The sequence below is a fragment of the Chlorocebus sabaeus genome, chromosome 27, assembly GCF_047675955.1.
Source record: "Chlorocebus sabaeus isolate Y175 chromosome 27, mChlSab1.0.hap1, whole genome shotgun sequence".
In the NCBI taxonomy this organism is placed as follows: Eukaryota; Metazoa; Chordata; class Mammalia; order Primates; family Cercopithecidae; genus Chlorocebus; species Chlorocebus sabaeus.
Genome location: NC_132930.1, coordinates 47,337,668 through 47,361,659, shown reverse-complemented (window position 1 = coordinate 47,361,659; position 23,992 = coordinate 47,337,668). Strand labels below are relative to the sequence as shown.

General features: G+C 54.6%; 2 protein-coding genes across 3 annotated transcripts in view; one reads left to right on the top strand and one right to left on the bottom strand.

The window, feature by feature from the left end:
* The window catches only part of ZFYVE28 (zinc finger FYVE-type containing 28), a 153,133-nt gene extending 137,263 nt beyond the window's left edge, over window positions 1-15,870 (bottom strand). For both annotated transcript variants that reach the window (XM_008018101.3, XM_037983195.2), the window contains exon 1: window positions 15,437-15,870. In XM_008018101.3, the coding sequence (XP_008016292.3) occupies window positions 15,437-15,475 (39 nt within the window). In that variant the 5' untranslated portion in view covers window positions 15,476-15,870. The remainder of the gene's footprint in view (window positions 1-15,436) is intronic.
* A 273-nt stretch (window positions 15,871-16,143) lies between these two features.
* The window catches only part of CFAP99 (cilia and flagella associated protein 99), a 45,780-nt gene continuing 37,931 nt past the window's right edge, over window positions 16,144-23,992 (top strand). Inside the window, exons 1-2 of the mRNA XM_037983194.2 lie at window positions 16,144-16,290; window positions 20,652-20,783. The gene's annotated coding sequence lies outside the window, so the exon portion shown is untranslated. The remainder of the gene's footprint in view (window positions 16,291-20,651; window positions 20,784-23,992) is intronic.

Here is a 23,992-nt window from a genome sequence, read left to right as displayed (position 1 = left end):
GTCCCCAGAAGTCCTGATGGGTCAGCAAGAGCTGAATTAAGCAGAGCAGGCAACAATAGCAAAAACTAGCAGAACATCCTCACGCCGGGACTGCGTGTGAGGAAGACAGCACCAGCATCACTGTTTCATAGCTGGATCCACAAAGCCCGGGAACGTGGCAGAAAACGTGGAAGCCACGCAGCAGAGAGTGGACGGGGAACGCGGTAGACAGTCGTGCAGCAGCACTCAGACAGACGCCAAGAGACAGGCTTAGGAGGGAATATTAAGAAAAACCTCAGCAGCTGAACCAGACTAATCAGCTTAGGTGTGTTTGCACTCTATTTACCCACCCACATCTCATGATACACCAATGCTGGAATTTCAGCTCACTCTGCTCTCAGTCAGCCTCTCACTGCATGAACACCAGGGCAGCAGTCCCATCACTGACCCGTCCCTGCAGGGCCAAGCCTGCCCCCTCCACCAAGGCCCCCCGTCCTAGCTCAGGACCCGGTCAGCTAACACCAGCATGGTCCTCACAGGACGTGCCACCCACCGCCCATCTAGCACCCTCAGAAACAGGATCCCCATTTGGGAGTCTCCATGAGGCTGGTGTGCCATTACCCGTGTTTGAGGAAAGTCAAAGTACAATGCTGACCTCTCTGACAACACAGGGCACGCAGAACAATCCACATCCTTTCCTTGTGGCCGCCCGATGACCCCACTGGGCTGTGGCCCAAGCCTGTGTGGCCCCAGCTACCTTCTCCTCGGCTGCTGGGGCTGCCCTGAGCTCCAGTTCCTCACAGATGCCCCCACACTTCCAGGGCTGCAGCCAGGAGGGGACAAAGCCCCCAGCATCAGGTCTGCAGAGGGATCTGAGATGGACAAAGGCCTCGGGGGACCTTGTCACTGCCACTCAAGTGGGGGCGTGGGACCTTCCATTGGGAGAAAGATGCAGTCACACACACGAGTGTCAACACGAAATATGAGCCTTCCAGAATTCTCGGAGCACGGCCCTGGCCAGCCCTGGATTGTGGTGGGAGGGCATAGCCCCACTTTTGAAGACCTCCCCAGGCCTATGGTTTCAAGGGGTTTGACTTGATTTACAAGCACAGGAAACGCGGGAGTCCTATCAGGGCACTCCGCTCACCAGGGCTGGGGTAGCCCAAAGCCATGGCACACAGTGGGGCCACAGATTCCCTCTCAGGCCCCTCACAGCACTCACTAACCCCGCCTCCAATGACCCACTCTCTGTCAAGAACCACAGTAGAAGCCAGCCGCAGTGGCTCACACCTGTAATCCCAGCACTTTGGGAGGCCAAGGCAGGCGGATCACCTGAGGTCAGAAATTCGACACCAGCCTGGCCAACATGGTGAAACCCCATCTCTACTAAAAACACAAAATTTAGCTGGGTGTGGTGGTCCCAGCTACTCAGGAGGCCGAGGCAGGAGAACAGCTTGAAACCGAGAGGCAAAGGTTGCAGTGAGCAGATATTGTGCCATTGCACTCCAGCCTGGGTGACAAGAGTGAAACTTCATTTCGAAAAAAAATAAGAAGAATCACAATGCGGAAAGCAGTTGGCAGTCCCTCAAAAAGCTGAAGATGGAGCTATACCGTAATTCCATCCGAGCACCTCCCCAAGAGAATGAAATTACAAAGACGCGAACACACACGCTCATGCTAGCGTCATTCATGACAGCCAAAAGTGGAGACTACCCAAATGTCCATCAGCAGGTGAATGGAAAACAAAAAGTGGTCTGTCCACTAACGGAATATTATTCAGCCATAAAAATGAAATGCTAACACATGCCATAACACGGATGAAACCGGAAGAAGTCAGACACAAAAGGCCCCACTGCATACAATTCCTTCTAGATGTCCAGAAAAGGCAAATCCGCAGACGGAAAGCCGACTGGAGGATCCGGGGGACAGGGGCAGGGTGAGTGGGGAGTGACTGACTACATAATAGAAACGGGGCATTTATAGAGGATGATGAAAAGTTTTGAAACCAGAGAGAGCCAATGACTGCACCACACTGTGAATACAGGAAATATCACTGATGGCTTGCTTTCCATGGTTACCTATATATTCTATGCATTTCACCCTCTCGGTCTCACTTTTTTTTTTGAGACAGGGTCTTGCTCTGTGGCCCTTGCCCAGGCTGGAGTGCAGTGACACAGTCATAGCTCATTGCAGCTTCAAACTCCTAGGCTCAAGCAGTCCGTCCCCCTTGGCCACCCAAAATAGGTGGGATTATAGGCGTGCGCCACCATGCCCAGCCATACTTCAATTACTTAAAAGATTAAAATATATACAAAAATGAACCATAACAAACCTCATCCATATGCCGAATGTGTGCCCAAAGGCATATCCTTGGACAGTTCCAAAGTGAGCCCCAGATAACCCCACAGAGTGGCCTGGGCCAAGCGGTGCTGGGCCTGGGGCCTTCAGGAGAGAAGTCACGTGTCTTCCCCATACTCTGAGCAGCACCACGAAGGGAAAGTGGGGTGCACCAGCACCTGCTTTTCTGGTCTCTCCCCACAGTGAGCTTTGAGGCAGGCCTTACCACCCACAGTCCATGGCCTTTTCAGAAGTGTCAGGCCCACACCAATTGGACCAAGTTTGAGAAGACCAATGGGACTTCCTCAGATTTCGAACAGCCGTGGGAGGCTGCAGATCGACGTGCTGATAGTCTATTGATGGGTGCGCTGAGCAGCCTTACAGTTTCCCGTCATTCCCACTCCCACTGCGCCCAGCCACATGGCCGAGCTGTAACCTCGGGCAGGGCCAGGCTCTGAGATCTGCAGGTGGGAAGCCTTCCCTAGCTCAGAGGGAAGTGGCCGGGGCATAGGACAGTGGTCCCAGTGCCCATTGTCCCTGAGACCTCACGGCCCTTGGAGTGGTCAGGAGGGGGCCGGGCGAGGCCGAAAGCCAGTCCTCCTGTCACTGTCCCTCGGGTTTTCTTGGTTCTTTCAACAGTTTCAAAATGCCCACTGGCCAAGCACGGTGACGCACGCCTGTAATCCCAGCACTTTGGGAGGCCGAGGCGGGGGGATCATCTGAGGTCAAGAGTTCGAGACCACCCTGGCCGACATGGTGAAACCCCCTCTCTACTAAAAATACAAAAATTAGCTGGGTGTGGTGGCCTGGCCTGTAATCCCAGCTACTCAGGAGGCTGAGGTAGGAGAATCGCTTGGACTCGGGAGGCAGAGGCTGCAGTGAGCCAAGATCATACCACTATACTCCAACCTGGGCCACAAAATAAGACTCCATCTCAAAAAAAAAAAAAAAAAAGAAAAGAAAAGAAGGAAAGGAAAGGAAAGGAAAAGGAAAAGGAAAAGGAAATTAGCCAGTCATGGTGGCACCTGCCTGTAATCCCTGCACTTTGGGAGGCCGAGGCAGGTGAATCACTTGAGATCAGGAGTTCAAGACCAGCCTGGCCAATATGATGAAACCCCATCTCTGTCAAAAATACAAAAATTAGCTGGGTGTGGTGGTGTATACCTGTAATCCCAGCTACTCGAGAGGCTGAGGCAGGAGAATCACTTGAACCCGGAAAGCAGAGGTAGCAGTGAGCCAAGATCATGCCACTATACTCCAGCCTGAGCCACAGAGAAGACTCTGTCTCAAAAAAAAAAAAAAAAAAAAAAAAAATACCCACTGGGAAGGGGCTGCCCGAGAGCTCCTGTGACTGAGACCAGGACTAAAAAGGTGGGGCAGGGAGGCCTGGGAGCTGCCAGTGTGCAGCAGGAAGCCAGCCCCTCCCTGTGGGGAAACATGCTGTCATTTTGCTTTGAGCTCCGTGCTTACCTGACACAGGGAGAAAGAACTTCACTTCCTTGCTTTTGGTAAAGGCCTGGTTCACCTTTTCTGCCCCTTTCCTTTCAACCTTTCTGCAGAAGCTGTCTTGTGGACATCTCTTGTCAACAGCACAAGGCTGGATTGTTCAACGCACAAGTGCACTCTCAGTCTCTGTCTGGGAGGTGGGTTTGCTCCACTCACTGTGATTCCCGATTTATGTGCAATTATGTCTTCGGCTTTATTTTTCGCTTTTTGTTTGTTGTGCTTTGCTTTGCTGCCCTCTTCTCATCCCTTCCTGCTTTGATTGAATTCTTTCCTTTATTCTCCTTCCTCCCTCTCCTGGTTTAGAAGTTATCCCTTCTCTGGGACTGTTATCCTAGCGCCTGCCCTGTGGCAATTCACACACTTAGCTCATGGTCTCAAATCCAGCCTTATCGCAAACCATCAAAGACCTCAGCACCAGCTCTGATCGCTGTCCAGGCTTGCTGTCCAGAATTTCTACTCCCCCTTGCCAGGAGCACGGATGCTCACGCTCCCCAAGGTGACTGCTGCTCCCATCTACCCACTCCCTGCCCGACTCCTGTGCCCACCATTGCACCTTGCCTCCCACTCCCTCCTTCTGACTTTGATTCTCCTCTTGGAGTACATTTTCCAGTACTTCTTCAGCAAAGATTTGGGGGCGGTTACTTTTTTGTCTTCATCTAAAACTGTCTTCTATTTTGCTCCCCTCCATGAATGGCAGCTCAGCTAAGCCCAGAACGCTGCTCTGACTTTGCTCCCTGTGGCCCTTGAAAGATTTCGCTCCACAGTCCTCCGGGCCTCCAGTATTCAGCCAGTCCAGCAGAGGCCCCTGTGAGATTGTGGCCCGTCCCCTTAGGCCCCTCGGATGCTCAGAATGCTGTGCCACTGATCCCATCTGGGGTGTGGGCTTATGAACCTGATGATTCAACTCAGGAAGACTCTCAGCCGTGAGTGGAAAACAGCCTCCTCTCTCTCCCTGCTCTCGCTCCTGAAGTCCCAGGAGTTGCATCTTGAACCCTCTCATCCCTCCGTGCCTCAGAAGCTCCCACAATTGCACAGGCTGGAGTGTAATGGCGCAATCTCCGCTCACTGCAACCTCCGCCTCCCAGATTCAAGCGATTCTCCTGCCTCAGCCTCCTGAGTAGCTGGGATTACAGGCACGCACCACCACACCCAGCTAATTTTATATTTTTAGTAGAGGGGGGCTTCACCATGTTGGCCAGGCTGGTCTCGACCTCCTGACCTCGTGATCCACCTGCCTTGGCCTCCCAAAGTGCTGGGATTACAGGCGTCAGCCACCGTGCCCGGCCTGCCTTGTGGTTTCTATCCTCAGTCTCTTGGCTTGGTTTGAGCTTATGCATGCCAGAGTGTGTGCTCATGGAGAACCCCTTTCTCCTCTGTCCTGTCACTTTCTGCTATGAACTCCACTTCAGAGGTGTGGCAGAAGGGCTCCTCCAGGACACCACGTACCTCAATCGGCCAGGCTGCCCAGGTGACCCTGCGCTGAAGTGGCCTATGGGGTTTTCCTGGCCCCCTGGCCTCCAGGCCTGAAGGCCACAGATTCCTGTCTGACCCTTGCTCCAACCCGCCCCCACTGGAGAGCAATGCTTCACCCAGTTGTGGACCAACACGTCTCCCCTAAACCCCACCATGCCCTGGGCCTCCCTGTGAGTGCTCCCAGGAACATCCTACCACGCCAGCATTTTCCTGCATCCCCACACCTGCCCTTTGAGATGTGACTCTGCTACTTCCCCCACCGAGAAGTGGAGGTGACAGCCCCCCTTTTAATGGGGGCTGGCCCTATGGACACTGTGGAGGTGATGCCACGTGACCTGCAGGCTGGGCCTCAGGATCACCTTGCCACTCTGCTCCACAGCCCTGAGACTCAGCATCAGGGAGAAAGCCTGGAGGGGGCCTGCCCGACAGCTGCACCAGTCTGGGAGGACCAAAGGCTGGTCAGCTGGCCAGCTTTTGGTCAGTTGGCTGACCCTGCCCAACTGAAGCCCCGCCCAGATGAGCCCCACCCAAGTAATCCCCATCTAGATGAAGCCCCACCCAGGTAAGCCCATCTAGATGATGACACCCCACCCAGATGAAGCCCTATCCAGATGGCCCCACACAGTTAGCCCTGCCCATATAAGCCCCACCTAGATGAAACCACGCCCAGGTGAGCCCCACCCAGAAGACCAGCACCCCATGGGCTGATCCCCCCAATCCTGACGGGGGGGCAGCAGTGATGGTTTGAAGCTCTCAGTTCCAGGCAGTTTCTAAGTGGACCCTGCCATGCTCTCAGCTTTAGGTCTTAGTTTCCTCTTATTTCTGGCACTAGGGGTTACGCCTTCTCTCTTGCAAGTTCAGTACTTTTAAAAGTGTTTTTGTGATTTTATCCAACATTCCTGGGCACCTCGCAGTGGGGAGGTCTGCCTTTACACGGTCTGCAACACAGCCCTGAACGCCCCTGGTCCCCCACCCTGACATTCCCCAAGGAGTTGCACAGCCATCAAACACACTGTCCAAACCCCGACTCCTTCACCCCCACCCCCACCCTCCACCCCGCAGCTCCTCTCCCGGGCTCCCCATCCCCAAACAGCACCCCTCCCCCACCCAGATCCTACCCCCTCCAGGCCCAGATCTATCCACTTTCTCCATCCAGAGTTGCCCGCTGCCATCCTCTCGCTGGAATCCCCGCCACCCACCAGCCGCAGCTTCCAGTCTTGTCTCTCCCGCAGCAGGCCTGGCAGGAACCCGCAAACAGCAGTGCTGATCCCATCATGCCCCCTACCTTCCGTGCCTGTGACCCATCCCCAGGCGACCTCCCAACCCCATCTGCAGCGACCCTACCTCGTCCCCTGTGCTCCAAGTGCACCGAGCCTTTCAGGCTCCCCGACCCATACTCCCTTGCCATTCACATCTTAGCAGCCCTCTCGCCCCCACTCCACTGGCTGTCCCTCCGATCCCTGGCTCAGGCAAGGCCCACATGGCCTGACAGCCTTGGAGCTTCCCATTGGGCAGCCCCTGCCGGCGCTGTGAGAAGGCTGAGTCTAGCACACCCATGGTGGGGTCGGGGGGCTTGTCCCTGCAGGCAGCTCTGTGGGAGGAGGTTGGTCTGAGAAATTTGTCAGAACTACCCAACCATGATGAGTCCCAGACACAGAACTCCTTCACACTGCCTGCTGGAAGCCCCAGGACAAAGGTCCCGGCAGCAGCCCAGGGTGGGAGGAGAGGCTGGGCTGGGACTTGAGGATCCATCTTCAGAGGCCAGGAAGATGCCCCAGCCAGGTAGCCTCAGTCAGCAGGCCAGGCTGGCAGGGTGCTTTCCAAACCCCCAAGTCAGCTGCCTTCCCCAGAAAGCCAAACTCAGGAACCGTGGCCCTGGGCCTATTTTCCTATTTTTTTTCACTCAGGGGCAAAACACCTTTTCCCTTGATTATCTGTTAACCTCAAAAAGTGCTATAATTCCTTTTTTTTTAACTGAGGTGAAATCCATACAACATACAATCAGCCATCTTAGAGGGTACAATTCAATGGCATTTACTGCATTCGCAATGCCTCCCAACTATCACCTCTCGCTGCGTCAAAACCTTTTTATCACCCCAAAAGGAAACCCCATGCCCTGTAAATCATCACTCCCCATTTCCACTTCCACTCTCCAGCCCCTCACAACTGCCAGTCTGCTTTCTGTCTCAATGGTTCTGCCTCTTCTGGACATTTCATAGAAATGGAATCACACAAGATGCAACCTTTCGCAACTGGCTTCTTTCGATTAGCATCCCGTCTTCCAGGCTCGTGGTGATGGCTTGTATCAAAACATCCTCCCTTTCTTTTTTTTTTTTGTTCATTTTATTTATTTATTTATTTATTTATTAATGAGACGGAGTCTCGCTCTGTCCCCAGGCTGGAGTGCAGTGGTGCCATCTCAGCTCACTGCAAGTTCTGCCTCCCGGGTTCACGCCATTCTCCTGCCTCCAGCCTCCCACGTAGCTGGGACTACAGGTGCTCACCACCACGCCCAGCTAATTTTTTTGTATTTTTAGTAGAGACAGGGTTTCACTGTGTTAACCAAGATGGTCTCAATCTCCTGACCTCGTGATCTGCCCGTCTCAGCCTCCCAAACTGCTGGGATTACAGGCGGGAGCCACCACACCAGGCCTGAACATCCTCCTTTTCTAATGCTAATGTCACGCCATGGTGAGGAGGGACCACAATTATCTGTTTCCCCCTTTTGGCTGTTATGTATAGAGCTGCTATGAACATGAGTGTACAATTCTTAAATGTATCTGACATTTAAGTAGTTGATTCTGCTTTTAGGTGTTTTTTGTAATCATGATATCCCTAAAAATAATTGGAAACATTCTCAAAAACTGAAATCCAAAGAAAAAAAAATTGCCCTAAGGCCACCATCCTGGGTGTGTTAGCCCAGTCTCCCCAAGAAGCCAGTGTAAAATAGCACCCCATCTGGTGCAGGAGAGCCAGGGCCAGCACAGCTGGAGCAAAACCACACCCATGGCAGAGACTGAGAGAGCCAGCCTTGCAGTTTGGACCCACGCTCCTCAGCCATGGAGGGCGCCCCACTTGATGTGCCCCCTACACCCCCTGCCTCCCTCCAGCAGGAAAACAATGAGAAATGGAAGAGCTTCAGAATACTTACTGTAAGAAGGAAAAAATCATTCCATTCATCTTATCCAACTATTCTACATAAATTACCATAACATAAAATGTTCTATTCTACTTGTGCTTAATCTATTCAGATCAGTCAAAAAATATCCATTCACTTTTGTCTTCCTCCTTCAAACACTTGACTTGCCCATCAATATCTAAGTTTTTTTTTGCAATCCAACTGAACAAAGCACAAAAGTAATCGTTTCACCAAATGAGACTCATGTAAAATCCGATGACAGTCCAGTTCCTTCCTGCAGGAAAGGAGACTTTGCCTGACAAACACGGGTGCCAGCCCTGGGGTCCCACGGACCTGAGTGTAAATCCCAGCCCTGCGTCCTCCTGGCTGTAGAGGTTCCAGCAAGGTGACTTGTCCTGAGACTCCATTTGTAAAACAGGGTGCATCAGCATAGTTTAAACATTCACAAATGGCCCTCAAACCTCAGTGTCTTAACAGATAGAAGTTTATCCCCCTCACATCACAGTGCAGGGTGAGTGCACCCCAACCCCTTCCCCGCTGCCACCCCAGAGCCCTGGAGTCCTCTCCTAGGTCCTGAGCATCCAGACAACAAATGGGGCACGGGCCATGAGAGGACAGCATGAGAGGTTTGGGGGTCAGTCCGACATGGTGAACCCCATTGCTGCCCACACCAGCTGCAGTCAGCCCTGGTCCTGTCAACCACAGATGAAGCAGGTGTTCGTGTGGTGGGTGACATGACAGCATCTCTCCCCTGGGGCGCGGGCAGGGGCAGGGCACATCCTTCATCCTCAGGGGGACATGTAACCAGGCCTGTGGGGATGCCTGGGGCGCAGGCAGGGGCAGGGCGGCATCCTTCATCATCAGGGGGACCTGTAACTGGGCCCACGGGGATGCCTGAGGTGTCCTAAGTCAGGGTCTGTTCCCAGCAACCAAGCACCTGCCACCCACCAGAAAAAGGCACAGGGGTGTCAGGCCCCCACTGAGACCCTTTCACTCTCCGAATGGCCTGGCTGGAGGAACTGGAAGCTGTGATGGTCTCTGGGACTCCAAGAAATACGGACATGAAACCCTAAGTAGCTAAATGTTGGTTCTGTGGAGTCCCCGCGTGCTTCCAGTGTTGACGGGGGTCATTGGTTGAACTGTTCCTGTGAGTCTTGGGCAGAGGTGGTCTCCTCACAGGCTCCCAACAATTCCACAAGGCAGGTCTCGGCATGCCCACCTGACACTAGGGAAACTGAGGCACAGGTGTGGGAGGGACAGGAATCCCCAGCCAGGCCCTGGAGCTCCAGTGCTGCTTAGACACATGGCCAGCAACCACTGAAGACAAGAAAACACTGGGGAAGCACTGAAACCCACAGCCTTCTCAGCATTTATTTTTCTTTGAACTGGAATCAGCTCACCATGATTCGCCTTTGCACCCGGCACACCCTGTAGCTGCACAAGGCTGTCAACTCAAACGAAACCACACCCTGGCCGTCACTTACCAGCTCTCAGATGTGCACTTGCACACATTTAGAGCAAGCACACCCGGTATTCTGGGAATTCTTGGTGGCTGAAACCGGCCACTGAAGCCTCCTTAAATTACCCATCTCTCCTCTTAAGTCGAATAAAATGACCTAAAAACACTGAGCCTGTGGGGCAGGACACTGGGGCCCTGCTTCCCTCCCCCATCTGCCCTGCCTGCCGAGTCCAAATATCAATTATGTGAAGCTCTTGACTCCCTGCCTCTGACTCGCCCATTTAACAGAAACCATACCAGACGTTTCCAGTAAGTACCCTGCCCTGCCCTGCCAGGGAAGGAGAGCCCTGAGTGATGACAGCGTCGGCACAGTGAGTGATGCTCACCCTCTGTCTGCAGCCCAGGCTGTTAATTGCCCTGCAAATGCCGCTGGCACAGGGCAAGGCATGTGAGGTCCCACACTCCCCCGACCACAAACAGAAACCTCAGCAAAGCGCAGGAAATGAGATGTGAGCTGCCCGCTGAGAGTCACTTCCTAGGAGGCCAGGGAGCGGGTTCTACAAAGCCACTTTAAGAGCAGATGGACTCTCAGGCGTCCGCACTGCACTCCTGCTGACCACAGCCTGAGTGCTGATGTGGAAAGGAAGGCCCTCTGGGAGGGGTGGCATGACCTGGATGCAGAGCTGGGGGAGTCCCAGAGCCTTCTGAATTCAGAGAACCCCATGCAACAGAGAGAGACCGGTGTGCAGGGCCAGCCACGCCTACTCTGACTCAGCGCTGCCAAGCATCCTCCCAGGACTTCCCGAGCCCCCTCCGTGCCAGGCGCCCGCCAGGAGAGGGAGCACCGCCGGGCTCAGCCTGTGCAGCATCCGGAACACTGACTTTCCAGCAGCTCATCTCAGAGAGAAACGTGCCAGACCAAGGACAACCCCCTGCCACAGCTGGGCACTTGGAGTTTATCAGTTGAAAACTAATTCATCAGTAGCCGGGCTAGAAGTTATCACTCAAATCCCAAGCCCCTGGAACAGGGTCTGTGCTTGGCATGGGGCACGGACACAGTGCTGTAGGGACAGCAATTCATTTCCCAGGTGACACAAAGCAGGGAAGTCGAGGCACATGCTGGTGACTGCCCTCTCATAGGTCCCACTCGTGCCAGGCCCCAGTCTCCATCAAGACCCCTCCCACAGCATTCCAAGCCCCAGCTGTGTAGTTCTGGGGGGTCTCTGTCATCATCCCTCACCCTCAGCCACCAGCGGGGAGCCCTGAAAGGAGGACCAAGCTGCGCCTCATCTCTGCACATCAGGACTAAACAGATATATCCAGACCTTGCCCCACCCCCAACTCTGGGACCCGCCCCCATCTGCCACTTCATGCCGGCCCTCTCAGCTAGGTGGCCAAGGTACAGAGTGCTGGCCACCAATGGGCAGCTCTCTTCAAGGGCCCGTGACCAAGTGGGCTGGAACCCTGGAAATCCTCGGGTGACTGAGGCGGGGTTAACACAAGAGCCGAAGGGCAGGAGGTCCTATGCTCAGTACTGCTCAGTCCTAGCAGGTTCCCACAAAACATGCCAGTGGGGTTGGCCCCCAGGGGGCTTTTACCAAACCCAAAGGGTTCTTCTTTCATAAAGCACACACACCCAGCAAGTCACTCAGGCTTCTCTTGGCAAAGGCCATGTCATTGCTAATCTGGGCCCGGAATGTTTACAGGAAGTTGCCGAATACATATCACTCAGTAAGGCAGATTTATAAGGAATGTTCTCCTACAAAGCGGGAGGACAAGAAAGGTTAATAGCCCCCACTCTGAAAACGGTCTGGGGGTGCAGACAAGCGAGCTCTTCTCGGAGTGCAAGGTTGAGCATGGTAACCAGCCACACAGAAATGACCCCATCCACCTAGCCAGCATAACCCACCGAGGGTCAATTCCTCCTCAAAGATGGGAAACACAAATTCATCCTGGGTGATTATTAATATGCTCTTTGGTGATGGCCAGGAAATCTTGCCCAGGTCCAGGTAAGTGTCCAGGTCCCTTTCCCCCTTGCCGGGAGTTCTCACCTCCTAGTGACCAGGAACCTCTAGCCAGGTCAATCAATAGGAAGTCATAACCAAGCAAGAAACACAGCACTGACACTTTTGTTTCAAATGAAGAATCAACCATGCCAAAATGGTTTGCCTTTCTAAAGCATAAACTCTCTTGAAAAGACTTTAAAGAAAAGCAAGAAAGTATTTCACCAACATCAATAAAGCAGGACAAGCTGACAGGTTTTCCTGCACGCCTCTTCCAGGTAGTGTTCAAAGTCAGGATAATACTTAAAAGATCTGAACACTTAATACCAAGAAAAATCATATTGGTGTTTAAAAGACTGATTAAGAAAGTGAATAGAAATATAATTTGCAAATGTCATTTTAATGTTAAACTTTTGTATTATTCATCAGGCATTCTTTTACTCAACTTAGGTAGCTAATGTAGTAGCTAATTTTTATTCAGATATCAAAATTTATGTCACACAGGAATATTTTTAAGCATTTCCAACTGCTTTTTAACACTATAAGAATGGTGAATAAGATTTTCATTTCAGAATATTTTCCACCATATTGTAACAAACAAGAAGCTCAGTGTTGGCCAGGCACAGTGGCTCATACCTGTAATCCCAGCGCTTCGGGAGGCTGAGGCAAGAGGATTGCTTGAGGCCAGGAATTTGAGTCCAGCCTGGGCAACATAGTGAGACCCTGTCTCTACAAACACACACACATACACACACACACACTTAAAAATTTATAAAAATAAGCTCACTGTGCAGTTTTAAACCAAAGCAGGAATTCAATTAAAAATTCAGTTTGAATTGTACATCTATCTAAATAAAGTGGGAAAAAAAAAATCCTAACTGCAGGCAACAGTCTCCCCCAGACACATCCTCCCACAGCTAACGTTTAACACTTCAACTCTTCCAGGCCCAGAATCTTCCCAGGACTGACTTTGTGCTTATTTGTGCCAAAATGTGTTAAATTAGACAAGAAGGAGAAGCATAAAATTCAATTCATAATCCAAGACAAGAATCTGAGCTTTGGTTTGAAAAATGAAAAGCTCTGGAATGACATAATATACTCCAACCCTTCAAACAATCAAGATATTTAACTCCAAAGACAGATCTCAAATAAGAGACAGCCCAAGTTCAGACTGCCCACAGGGCACCAGCTCCCAGAAAATGCCATGCCATGGCCAGAGACAGATCTGAGATGGAGATACGTCTCAAGTCCAGAGCTCTAGAGCTAGTACCAGACAGCATGCCGGGAGAAGACAACGAAAAAAAGGAGAGGTCCGCACGAATCCTGTTCCCTCCCTTCTCCAGAGGCACACAGCTCTGGGCTGACTCCTGGGATCAGCTGATTCACTGGCAGTGCCCTCTCAGTGCCTGCCCCCTGCCTGGAAAGGCAGCTGCCTGCTGAAGACGAAAAGTTAGAAACACAATTCCTAATTCTTGGGACAACCTCTAGTATCATGTTCTACCTTTAAACTGTCTTCCCTACACGAAAACAGACAAGGCCATTCTGAAATTACTCAGCTACTTATGAAAGGTCTACAATTATTTTTCCTTCCTTTTCAACACAATTAGAAGGGTGACCCCCCAAATGCGGCCTCTTCCACAGTCACGTCCGGAGGGGCATCCCCTAGTGTCCCAGCAAGTGCTTTCAGCGACACCAGAATGTTACTTTAAGACCTGAGACACCTTTCTCCAGCTGCCTCCCGCCATGTGTCACAGAAAATGCTGCTGCTGCACGCCCTCAAAACGCCGTTTTACAAGCCGACTTGGTTTTCCGTAACTGGTGAGGAAAAGTCACTGGAACCAAACGCCACTCATACAGCTATCCAGAGGCCACCGCCCTGCCCCGGCAGAGGCGCATGGGGGCAGCAGGCAGGACCGAGAGGGGCTCGGAGGCGCCGCAGGAGGAGAGGCTGGGCGCAGACGGCTCGGCCCCAAACCACACCCAGCGCCAGGAAGCGCAAGGCTCCGGACGAACCCTGAAGAAGTCGCTGCTAGGGGCAGGGAGGTTGGGAGAAGGGAGTGCCGCCACAGGAACCCTGAATCCCCTCACGGTCAGGCTAAGGCCGAGCATGTACCGTAAGCCCTCAACCCAACACTCCTGCAACGACAAATAGAATTTCCCGACCTCAAAGGCGTGAAGCACGCGCCCTTCCGGGCCCTGAGTTCGCCCTCGAACCTCAGTGCCGATCTTCCAAACCCACCTCCCGCCTTCCTGGAATGGGCGCACGCGAGGCACGGATTTCAGGAAATCTCCGCCGTGACAGCTCACCCACGGTGGAGGCAGCGGCCTGGGACGCTGGACGGAGAAAGGTGGCCAGCGGAGGGAGGAGGGGTGGGTCGGCAACGCAGTGGCCTTGGATGTCCGAGCTGCCCGGACGCAGCGCTGGCCCTACTCCCGCCCTTGGTCGCCGCGGTGACCCCACCCGAGCCGTGCCCTCTCCCAAGATCTCAGGGCCAGGGCCTCCCCGCTGCGCCGGCCCCAGGGTGCCACCCTCGGACGCCCAGATGCGCCCTGGACCCTGCGCCGGGATCCCGAGCACCGCCGCGCCTCTACCCCGCGCCGAGCGCGCCCGGCCCTGCTCCGGCTGCAGCGGACATGAGCCCCAAGCGGGCGGCGGGGACGCAGCGCCTGCAGTGCGACTGGCGCAGCCGCCGAGGCACGGAGCGCGCCGCCCGGACCCCGACCCCATGGCGCTAGGAGGGCCGCGGGCGCCGGCTGTGGAGCCGCACCTCCAGCCCCGCCAAGGCTGCTGGCCACCGGCGCGCTCGTCCCAAGGGCCGGGCGGAGGACCTGTCCCGGATTCCAGAGGACGCGGGTGGGGAAGGGACAAGGATGGGGACAAGGGAGGGGACGCCAACTGCGCCGAGGTGTGGGTCAGTCCTGGTTCGGGAAGGGAGGCCGTTGGCAGCGCCATCAGGATCCTCTCTGGACTCGGAAGGACGGGTCTGCCCTGGACCCAGGGATTGGGAAATGTGGCTTCTCTCAGAACCTGGGGAAGTGGGGAGAGGGTCTGTTCTGGAGTGCGGAGGGAGGTCCATTCCCGGCCCAGGACAATGGGGGTGGGGGCAGGAGGGGAATGAGGGGGCATCCCTGGTTCAGGGAGGGGAGACGGATAAGTAGTAGGGGGTCTGCTCCAGGCCCGCGGGCTGGGGACCACGAAGTGTAGGAGGGCACCGTCCAGGACCGGTATGAGGAGGGAGAGGGGCCCGTTGTGGCCCTGGATAAAGGGGGAGGGAAAGTGCTCCCCGGCCCGAGAGGAGGAGCAGGAGGGTCAGTCCTGGACTTGGGCTTAGGAAGCAAGGAGGGACGTTCGGACCCGCCCCAGGGACAGGGCGATGAAGGTCTGTCCAAGTCGTGGAGTGGAGGGAAGTATGTCGGCGGTGAGGGAAGAGGCCGGCCACGGACAGGAAAAGGGGGTCCGTCTCGTAGGGCGGACGGGTGGTCCTGGGGAGGGGAGAGGCCTCGGCGCGGGGGGCATCCGGCCCGAGCGGGGCCGCTCACCTTGGGTTTGTAGAGCCACTTTCGGAACCTGTTCATCATCGCCGCGCCGGCCCTGGCCGGACTCCGGGCGGCCCTCGCCCTCCGCAGCGCTGCGCCCGGGCCCGGCTGCGGCGCGGGGCGGACGCGGAGGCACGGCTGGAGCCCCCGCGCGGTTGTGGGGAAGCAGGCGAGCTGAGCCCGGAGCGCCGAGCGGGCGGCGGGCAGGTGCGCGGGGCAGGCGCGCGGGGCAGGTGCGCGGCCCTGAGGATGCTCTGCAAGCGGCGCGCCGGGCGGACCCTCAGACCCGGGAGCGGGCACTCTGGCGCTCGGGAGCACGGACAGACGCGGGCACGGGGGCGCGCGGCTCCTCGCTGCTCACTGACACCCCGCACTCCGCTGGTCACGGCCGCCCCGCGCCGCACATGCGCCTACGGCGCCGCGAGCCCCGGGCCCACCACGAGCGGCGGGCGGGGCGGGCGGGACGGGCGGGGCGGAGGCGGCCCAATCCCCGTGCGCGGGCGCCGCGCCCAGCCGAGGCGCGCTCTCTGCTGGCTGGGAGACTCGCCGCGCCCGGGGATCCAAGAAACTACAAGTCCCGAAGGACATGGCGGGAAGGCGGTGCCCAGGACTTGGCGCCCCGGGCCGCGCCGCGGCGCTGTGCATTGTGGTGGTTGTGGTCCACCCGACGGCGCTGGAGCGTGCAGCCGGTTGCTAGGCGACGACGCCAAACAGCCTCCGCGTCCTGCCTACCAGGAGCTGACGGACCGCGACTGCCAACCCCTTCGCCCCAGCTGGCGGAGGAAACTGCTGCGGCGGCAGGTGGCGGCGGCAGGTGGCGGCGGCAGGAGGGCTCGGCTGCCCGGAGGGCCCGCCAGGTACGGGAGCGGGACAGGTGCGGGGCTACGCGCCGCCGACTTTCATGACCCGCCGGCCGGTCCCTCTCACTCGCTGCTCATCTTGCTTCTCCCAAACACCTTTTCGGTCTTCTTCCCAGCTCCTCGATGAAAGTGAACGGTGCCTCTTTTTTTCTTTCTTTCTTTTTTTTTTTTTAAATCACCACTACCAGCAGTGCGTTCTAAAAAGATACTCTCCCGCCCTCGCTAGTCCCCCCAATGGTGCCCTAATTTGTACCTTAAAACGCTCACCTCAATCTGAGTACCTGCTGTGTGTCAAGCAGAGAGCTAAAAACCCACACGTGGCCTCACTTAAACTTCCCATTGACGGCCGGAGAAGCAGGCACAACGAGGCCGGCGTGCCCTGGCTGTGGGGGTTGCATCCAGATCACGGCGGGTCTGGGTGGGCCTGACCCCACAGCGCTGCACTTTTCCCTGCCGCACCAGCACCACGTTTCTGGCTTGTTGTGAAACGTGTGGATGTGAGACACAGGAGATGGAAATCATGCCTTGCTCCGTTCAGAATTTAGAAATATGACCTGTTCCTGGTTTTCCTTATGGCCAGGGCCAGGTACTCAGAAAGGTCCGTGGACTCCATGACCACTTTATTCCATCAGACTCAATGTGAGCCTAGGTGCGCTGGCATCTGAGATTTCTCTTAGTTGGGGGTGGGGTCCATGTTCATTTTTGAGTAACTAATTGATTTTCCCTAACCTCCTCTTCCTACCACACAGTCGACCCTCTGAAGGGCAAAATCCCTCTGGAGTTGTCCCTTATCTCCAATTCCTTCCCACCTGTTCTTTCTGGAACCTACTCCAGTCAGATTTTTCACCCAACCACTCCTCTGAAGCTCTTTATCAAAGTCATCCTTGACCTTGATGTTGCAAAATCCGATGATCAGGGGTCAGCGATCATCTCTTCCTTGAACTGTCACCACCAGGTGACCCAGCCGACTGTGCCCTCTCCGTAACACACCGTCCTCGCTTGGCTGGAACAGATCACTCTGTCCACTTTTCCTCCTTGCTCCTGGCCACACCTTCTTGATCTCCTTGTCTGGTTGCCTCCCTTGCTCACCGACCTCTCAACACTGGAGACCCTGGACTCAGTCCTTGGAAGCTACTCTATCCACCTCCTCCCTGGGGTATTTCCTACAGTCAGGTGGTTTTATAAACAACCATTTTCTCCCAAACTTCTCAAAACCTGCATCTCTAGCCTTAACCCTGAAACTCCTGTTTACCTGTTCTTCACCATTTGGACGCCTAACAGATCCTCTTAAATTTAACGTGTCCCAAACCGCACTCTCAATCTTCCCCCATAAAACCTGCTGCTCCCAAAGCCGTAATTTCTTCAGCACAGGATCTTGGGGTAGACACTTGATGGGCTTGTCCACTGAGTGAATGGCTATTCTCTTTGGGTCTATCCTTGGCCAACTCCAGGTCCTGGAGCAGTTTTATCTGCTCAGAACTTCCCTTCCTTTGTTTTATAGTTTGAAATTGTCCATGGGATGAAGGCTGAACTTGGGGATGTGGAGTATCAGTTAGGTTTAGCTGCATGTATTGAAAAATCCCAACATCATAGTGGCCTCAACAAGAATATTACTCATATTTTTATAAAAGAGGTTGCCGGGCGCAGTGGCTCACGCCTGTAATCCGAGCACTTTGGGAGGCCGAGGCGGGTGGATCACGAGGTCAGGAGATCGAGACCATCCTGGCTAACACAGTGAAACCCCATCTCTACTAAATATACAAAAATTAGCCGAGCCTGGTGGCGGGCACCTGTAGTCCCACCTACATGGGAGGCTGAGGCAGGAAAATGGCGTGAACCCGGGAGGCGGAGCTTGCAGTGAGTGGAGATCGTGCCACTGCACTCCAGCCTGGGCGACAGAGCAAGACTCCGTCTCAAAAAAAAAAAAAAAAAAAAGAGGTCATGGAGAGGCAATCATGGTTGGTATGGCAGCCCCAAAGTCCTCAAGGATCGACTTTTCTAGCTGCCATTCACATTTCTTCATGATCCAGGATGGCTGCCCACATTCCTGCCATCACCTCCTCAGCCCAGGTGCCAGCTGCAAAAGAGAAGATGGATATGCCCCTCTCGTTCAGGGAGACTTTCCAGAAGTCTCACACCTTTCCACTTCTTGAAGGTGATGGGAGAACTTAGCCACAAGACCATGCCCCAGCTACCAGGGAGGCTAGGAAATGCCATCTTTCAGTAGGGCAGCAGTAGACCCAGCTAAAAGTCAGAGTTTTCTTATTTGGGAGGAAAGGGGGAGTGGAGATTGAAAAGCAACTAGCAAAACCTGCCACGTGGGATTGTGCTTTAAGCAGAAGCCATGGGGACGTGACTTGGCAGCAACCCTTAGGAGACTGACTTCAATCAGGAGAAAAGATTATATTTTAATTAACATACATTTGAGATCTTTTTTTTTTTTTTTTTTTTTTTTTTTTTTTGAGGCGGAGTCTCGCTCTGTCGCCCAGGCTGGAGTGCAATGGCGCAATCTCGGCTCACTGCAAGCTCCACCTCCCGGGTTCACGCCATTCTCCTGCCTCAGCCTCCCAAGTAGCTGGGACTACAGGCGCCCGCCACTGCGCCCGGCTAATTTTTTCTATTTTTAGTAGAGACGGGGTTTCACCATGGTCTCGATCTCCTGACCTTGTGATCCGCCCGCCTCGGCCTCCCAAAGTGCTGGGATTACAGGCATGAGCCACCGCGCCCGGCCTGAGATCTTAGGTAAATGAGTTATCTCCTAGTGGTTGAGAGTGTTGAGCTGTTTTGCGTCTGATGGAATTTAAGCCTCCTCATATAATCTCATTTGTGTCTATAAAATATTTCCTAAGAAAAAAGAAGCTTCAGCCCACCCTTTTTTTTAGATGGAGTCTTGCTCTGTCACCCGGGCTGGAGTGCAGTGGCGTGATCTTGGCTCACTGCAACCTCTGCCTCCCAGGTTCAAGCACTTCTCTGCCTCAGCCTCCCGAGTAGTTAGGATTACAGGCACCCGCCACCGTGCCCAGCTAATTTTTGTAATTTTAGCAGAGGCGGGGTTTCACCATGTTGGCTGGTCTGGAACTCCTGATTTCAAGTGATCTGCCCACCTCGGCTTCCCAAAGTGCTGGGATTATAGGTGTGAGCCACCGTGCCTGGCCTAGTCCAGCCCACCTTTAAAGTTACCTTAAATATAAGATAGTCAAGTCCTGATCAATGGAGTTAAAAATCAATATGAGAAAAAAGTCATTAAGCTTGGAAATTAAATCCCACTTCCCACATAGATGGTACTTCACTATTAAAGCTGAACTTTGGAAGACTCAGGTGGGAGGATCGCTTGAGGCCAGGAGTTCAAGACCAGCCTGGGCAACATAGTAAGACCCCTGTCTCTACCAAAAAAAAAAAAAAATTAAGTACAAAATTAGTTGGGCGTGGTAGTGCACGCCTGTAGTCCTAGCTACTTAGGAGGCTGAGGCAGAAGGATCACTTGAGCTGTAGTGAACTATCATTGAGCCACTGCCCTCCAGCCTGGGTGACAGAGTAAGACCCTAAATCAGGAACAAAATAAAATCAGGCTGAGAGTTTGAGAATGAGTGAACACATGAATATAGCTGAGATGCTGAAAGCAGGCGTCAGAAGTGGATGAATTTTAATACCTATTTCCTCCCCAAATTTGTGATTGTTTTGATGAAGTTCTTAGGCTAATCTCAGTGGGATGCAGAATTCAAGCATCTCTTTTCCTTACATCTACCTTCACGTACACCTGCTCTGGGCCAGATTCAGGGTGCAGAGGCCCCGCCCCAGCGACCTTCAGGCCCGACAGTGAACCAGGGATCCAGGGGCAGGGCAGGACAATTTGAGTCAGGCTGGACTCCAAAGGGGCTCCTCTCCCCTGCATCCCCATCTTCAACTTGGTTTGTCCATTTTTTCCTTCCAGTTCATTCCTACCAGGTCTGCCCTGGATTGGGGGGCGGGCTTGGCATGGCCCTCTTGCTCTCCTCGACTTGCATCACCAAAGGATGCCTAGGATCATCCTTTCTCCAGAATGCTCCAGGTCCAGGACAGGGGGAGACGGCAGGGAAACTCTTCCACCCTGGGAGCAGCTGCCACCACGCTCGCGCAGACCACTCACTCTCACCGCCCGTACCAGGCGCAGGAAGAGACCCTTTCCTGGGTGTATACCCAGTTCCTCCAGACAGAGCTGTGTCCAGAGCACATTAGAAAAGGCTGGGGCAAGGGGACCCCATCCCAGGGCAACCTGACCCGCAACGTGAGGTGGAGGCAGGGCAAGAAAACTCATTCTTTAACATTGTTTCTCTAAAAGTAGACTTTTACATTTATTTATTTATTTATTTATTTAACAGGATCTCAATGTGTCACCCAAGCTAGAGTGTGGTAGCACAGACGTAGCCCAAAGCACCTTCAACCTCCTGGGCTCAAGGGATCCTCCCACCTCAGCCTCCCGAGGAGCTAGGACTACAGGCACACCACCATACGTGAGTCATTCTTTAATTTTTTTTGTAGAGAAGTCCCCAGTTACGCTGTGGAGTTTTAAAAAGCGCCTCAATGTGGCTGACCTTGGCAAAGATGGAGAGTGGGATTTGTGAGCTGTGAGCTCACTGCCTACGGGGAGCCCCCACTGCTCTCTGCAATGCCTGGAGTGAAAGCCACAGGTCCCCCATCCCCAGTGAGCAATGCCCCAGAAAAGTGCTTCCTGCCGCCAGCAGCCTATTGCCCCCTGGCTGTGTTATGGCTGCCTAGATCCACCTACCCACCAGGGTTGGCCATCACGCCCACACTGCACCTCACGGCACCACACCCCTGCCATACTGGTGGCCTGGCCTGCTGGGACCCTCCCGAGGAGAGGGGCTGAATTCAGAGAGAGCAGGGACTTAGGGGAGGCTGTCACAAGCTTAAGTCCCCACCTGAGTGTTCCTGCCATGGCAGGCTCGAGGGAGGGTGCTTACTGGGCCTCCTGGGCCTTTCTGCTCACAGCTGCCGAAGTCCTCACCCCAGAGGCTCAGCTAGAGGGGATCAGAGGAGAGTGAAGGGACACTGAGGCTGCGGTGGGGTGTGGCTGGTCTCTCTTCCATGGCCCAGCCTTCCAAGAAGCAAAGGTTTCCTGCAGGGTGGGCTGAGGCAGCTTAGGTGGCAGGTCCCCAGGGGCAGGCCCTGGAGGGGGTGGGAGACCTCAGAGGGTCTGGGCAGCTTCACCCACAAACCTCTCTCATCTTGCCCAGGCAAGCCTGGCTGCAGCATCTACAGCTCAGCATCTGTGGATTTGCAAGTTTAATGGCTGCTGATCTGGTGTCCTCCAAGCCAGCAGCATCACCGTCTCTTCCTTTGCCCTGAATCATCAGGACCACACTGGCAGAGGAACGCATAGCCAGGCAGCCTTGCTGGTCTCCAGACACGGGGTGGGGGAAGGTGACCCAGCCAGGGCCCAGGGCAGGCTCCCGGGCAGTGACGGTCCTGGCCGTGCCAGAGGCTCATGCTCGCTTTGTTCTGGGAGGCCTGGTCTCCAGGGCCTGTTCTTGGCATCAGGGCTTTAAGCCAGATTTCCAAATTCCAAGCGACCTTTCTTCTGGCCTCCTTAGAGAGAGGCTCCTGCTGGCCTCTGTGTCCATGCACAACCAGACTGGTCCCTACAGCAGTCCCTAAAAGGGCAGCCCAGCCAGGTGCGGTGGCTCACGCCTGTAATCCCAGCACCTTGGGAGACTGAGGCGGGCGGATCACCTAAGGTCAGGAGTTCAAGACCAGCCTGGCCAATATGGTGAAATCCCATCTCAACTAAAAAATACAAAAATTAGGCCGGGCGTGGTGGCTCAAGCCTGTAATCCCAGCACTTTGGGAGGCCAAGACAGGCGGATCACGAGGTCAGGAGATCGAGACCATCCTGGCTAACACGGTAAAACCCCGTCTCTACTAAAAAAATACAAAAAACTAGCCGGGCGTGGTGGCGGGTGCCTGTAGTCCCAGCTACTCGGGAGGCTGAGGCAGGAGAATGGCGTGAACCTGGGAGGCGGAGCTTGCAGTGAGCTAAGATCCGGCCACTGCACTCCAGCCGGGCGAAAGAACAAGACTCCGTCTCAAAAAAAAAAAACAAAAACAAAAATTAGCCCGGCATGGTGGTGGGCGCCTGTAATCCCAGCTACTCAGGAGACTGAGGCAGGAGAGTCGCTTGAACCTGGGAGATGGAGATTGCAGTGAGCCGAGAGCGTGCCATTGCACTTCAGCCTGGACAACAAGAGCAAAATCTGTCTCAAAAAAAAAAAAAAAAAAAAAAAAACCCATGTCAGGCCTCAGGTGGTGCAGCCAGCAGGGAGGTGGGGACATAGGCCCTGGGCTGATGCCATCCCTGGCCAGGGCCAGCGTCACAGCTTCTTTCCCTAACTGTGTGATTAAACCCACTCGCAGAACACGCCAGGTGCTCCTCCTGGAGACACCCCTGGGAGCCCCTTCCCTCCTGCTCTGTCCTTGTCCTGCCAGCCAGTGTCACCCTGAGGCTATCTGCATTGCGGCCTGGAAATTCCCCATGACAACAGTCTCTTGGGTTCAGCCCCTGCTTCCCAGGGCACCCCCAGCCGAGATTCCTCTGCATCCCTGACTCTTCCTCCACTGAACGTGTTCAGGGCCATCCCCGGCTCTGAAATATCACGACCCATTCCCTGTGCTGAGCTGTCAGGGGGGCCCTGTCCGCCCAGAAGACCACATCCTTCAGTTCTAGGGCATTTCTCTCTCTTATCTTTCTGGAACTCCTGTTAATCGGGGTTTGGACCTTCAGGAATAGTTCCCTAGTTTTCCTAGTGTTTTCCCCTACTTTCTACAGCTTCATCTTTTTCTACTCAGGGAGATTTCCTCAACTTTACCTTCCGTCTCCTGTTTATGTTTTTAGTTCTGCCATCATATTTTGGTTTCCACAAGCCCTCTCTTTCTCCAACCATTGCTTGTTCCTTGGACGCTGTATCTCCTCTTCTCTTGCATGGCAGTGCCTGGTTTCTAGGCTTTTTCCTGCCTTGTGCATCGTTTTCTCCTGGTTCTTTTCTTATGGTTTCTATGTTTCATGTCAGAGGTTTCTCTAAAGTGTCTGGTGACACCTGGCCTCCCCTTCTCTCTGCGTCTTGGCCAGGAAGAGAGGTGGGGGGCAGATCAACATGGACCCTTTAGCACAGCCAGGATCGGCATCTCACCGAGGACCCTCCAGTGTCAGTGGTGGTTATGGGGGGTCGTTTGTATTTGTTTAATCAGGCTCCAGCCTGGAGGGTCCAGGTCTGGGGACTGCTACCTGGGGCTGTTCTAGCCTGTTGCAGGGTAGAGGAGAGGCACTCCCACTGTCCCCAACTTTGATGGCCCTGCAAGCCCAGCCTGGCCCAGGACAGCTGGTCACTCACAGAGCAAGAGGAGGGTGAGAAGGGACCCCTCTGCCCAGTGCTGCCCTACTGTCCTGCGTAGTCCAGCCAGAGCCCAGGCCTGCACCGCACCCAAGGATGACGGCCTTTGCTGACAGGCCCCGCCTCCTCTGAGGATAGTTTGGGGGCCACATGTTGTCCTTAGAGCTGGTTCACACAGGGTGCCAACCTCACCCCAGGCAGCTTCTCCAAGGTCCCCTGGGAGGGGCTCTGGGCGAGCCTGTCCCCTGGAACTGCTGTACCTCTCGAGTGTTCGGCGCCCCTGTGAGCCCTCCCCAGGGCCCTGTTCCCCCGTC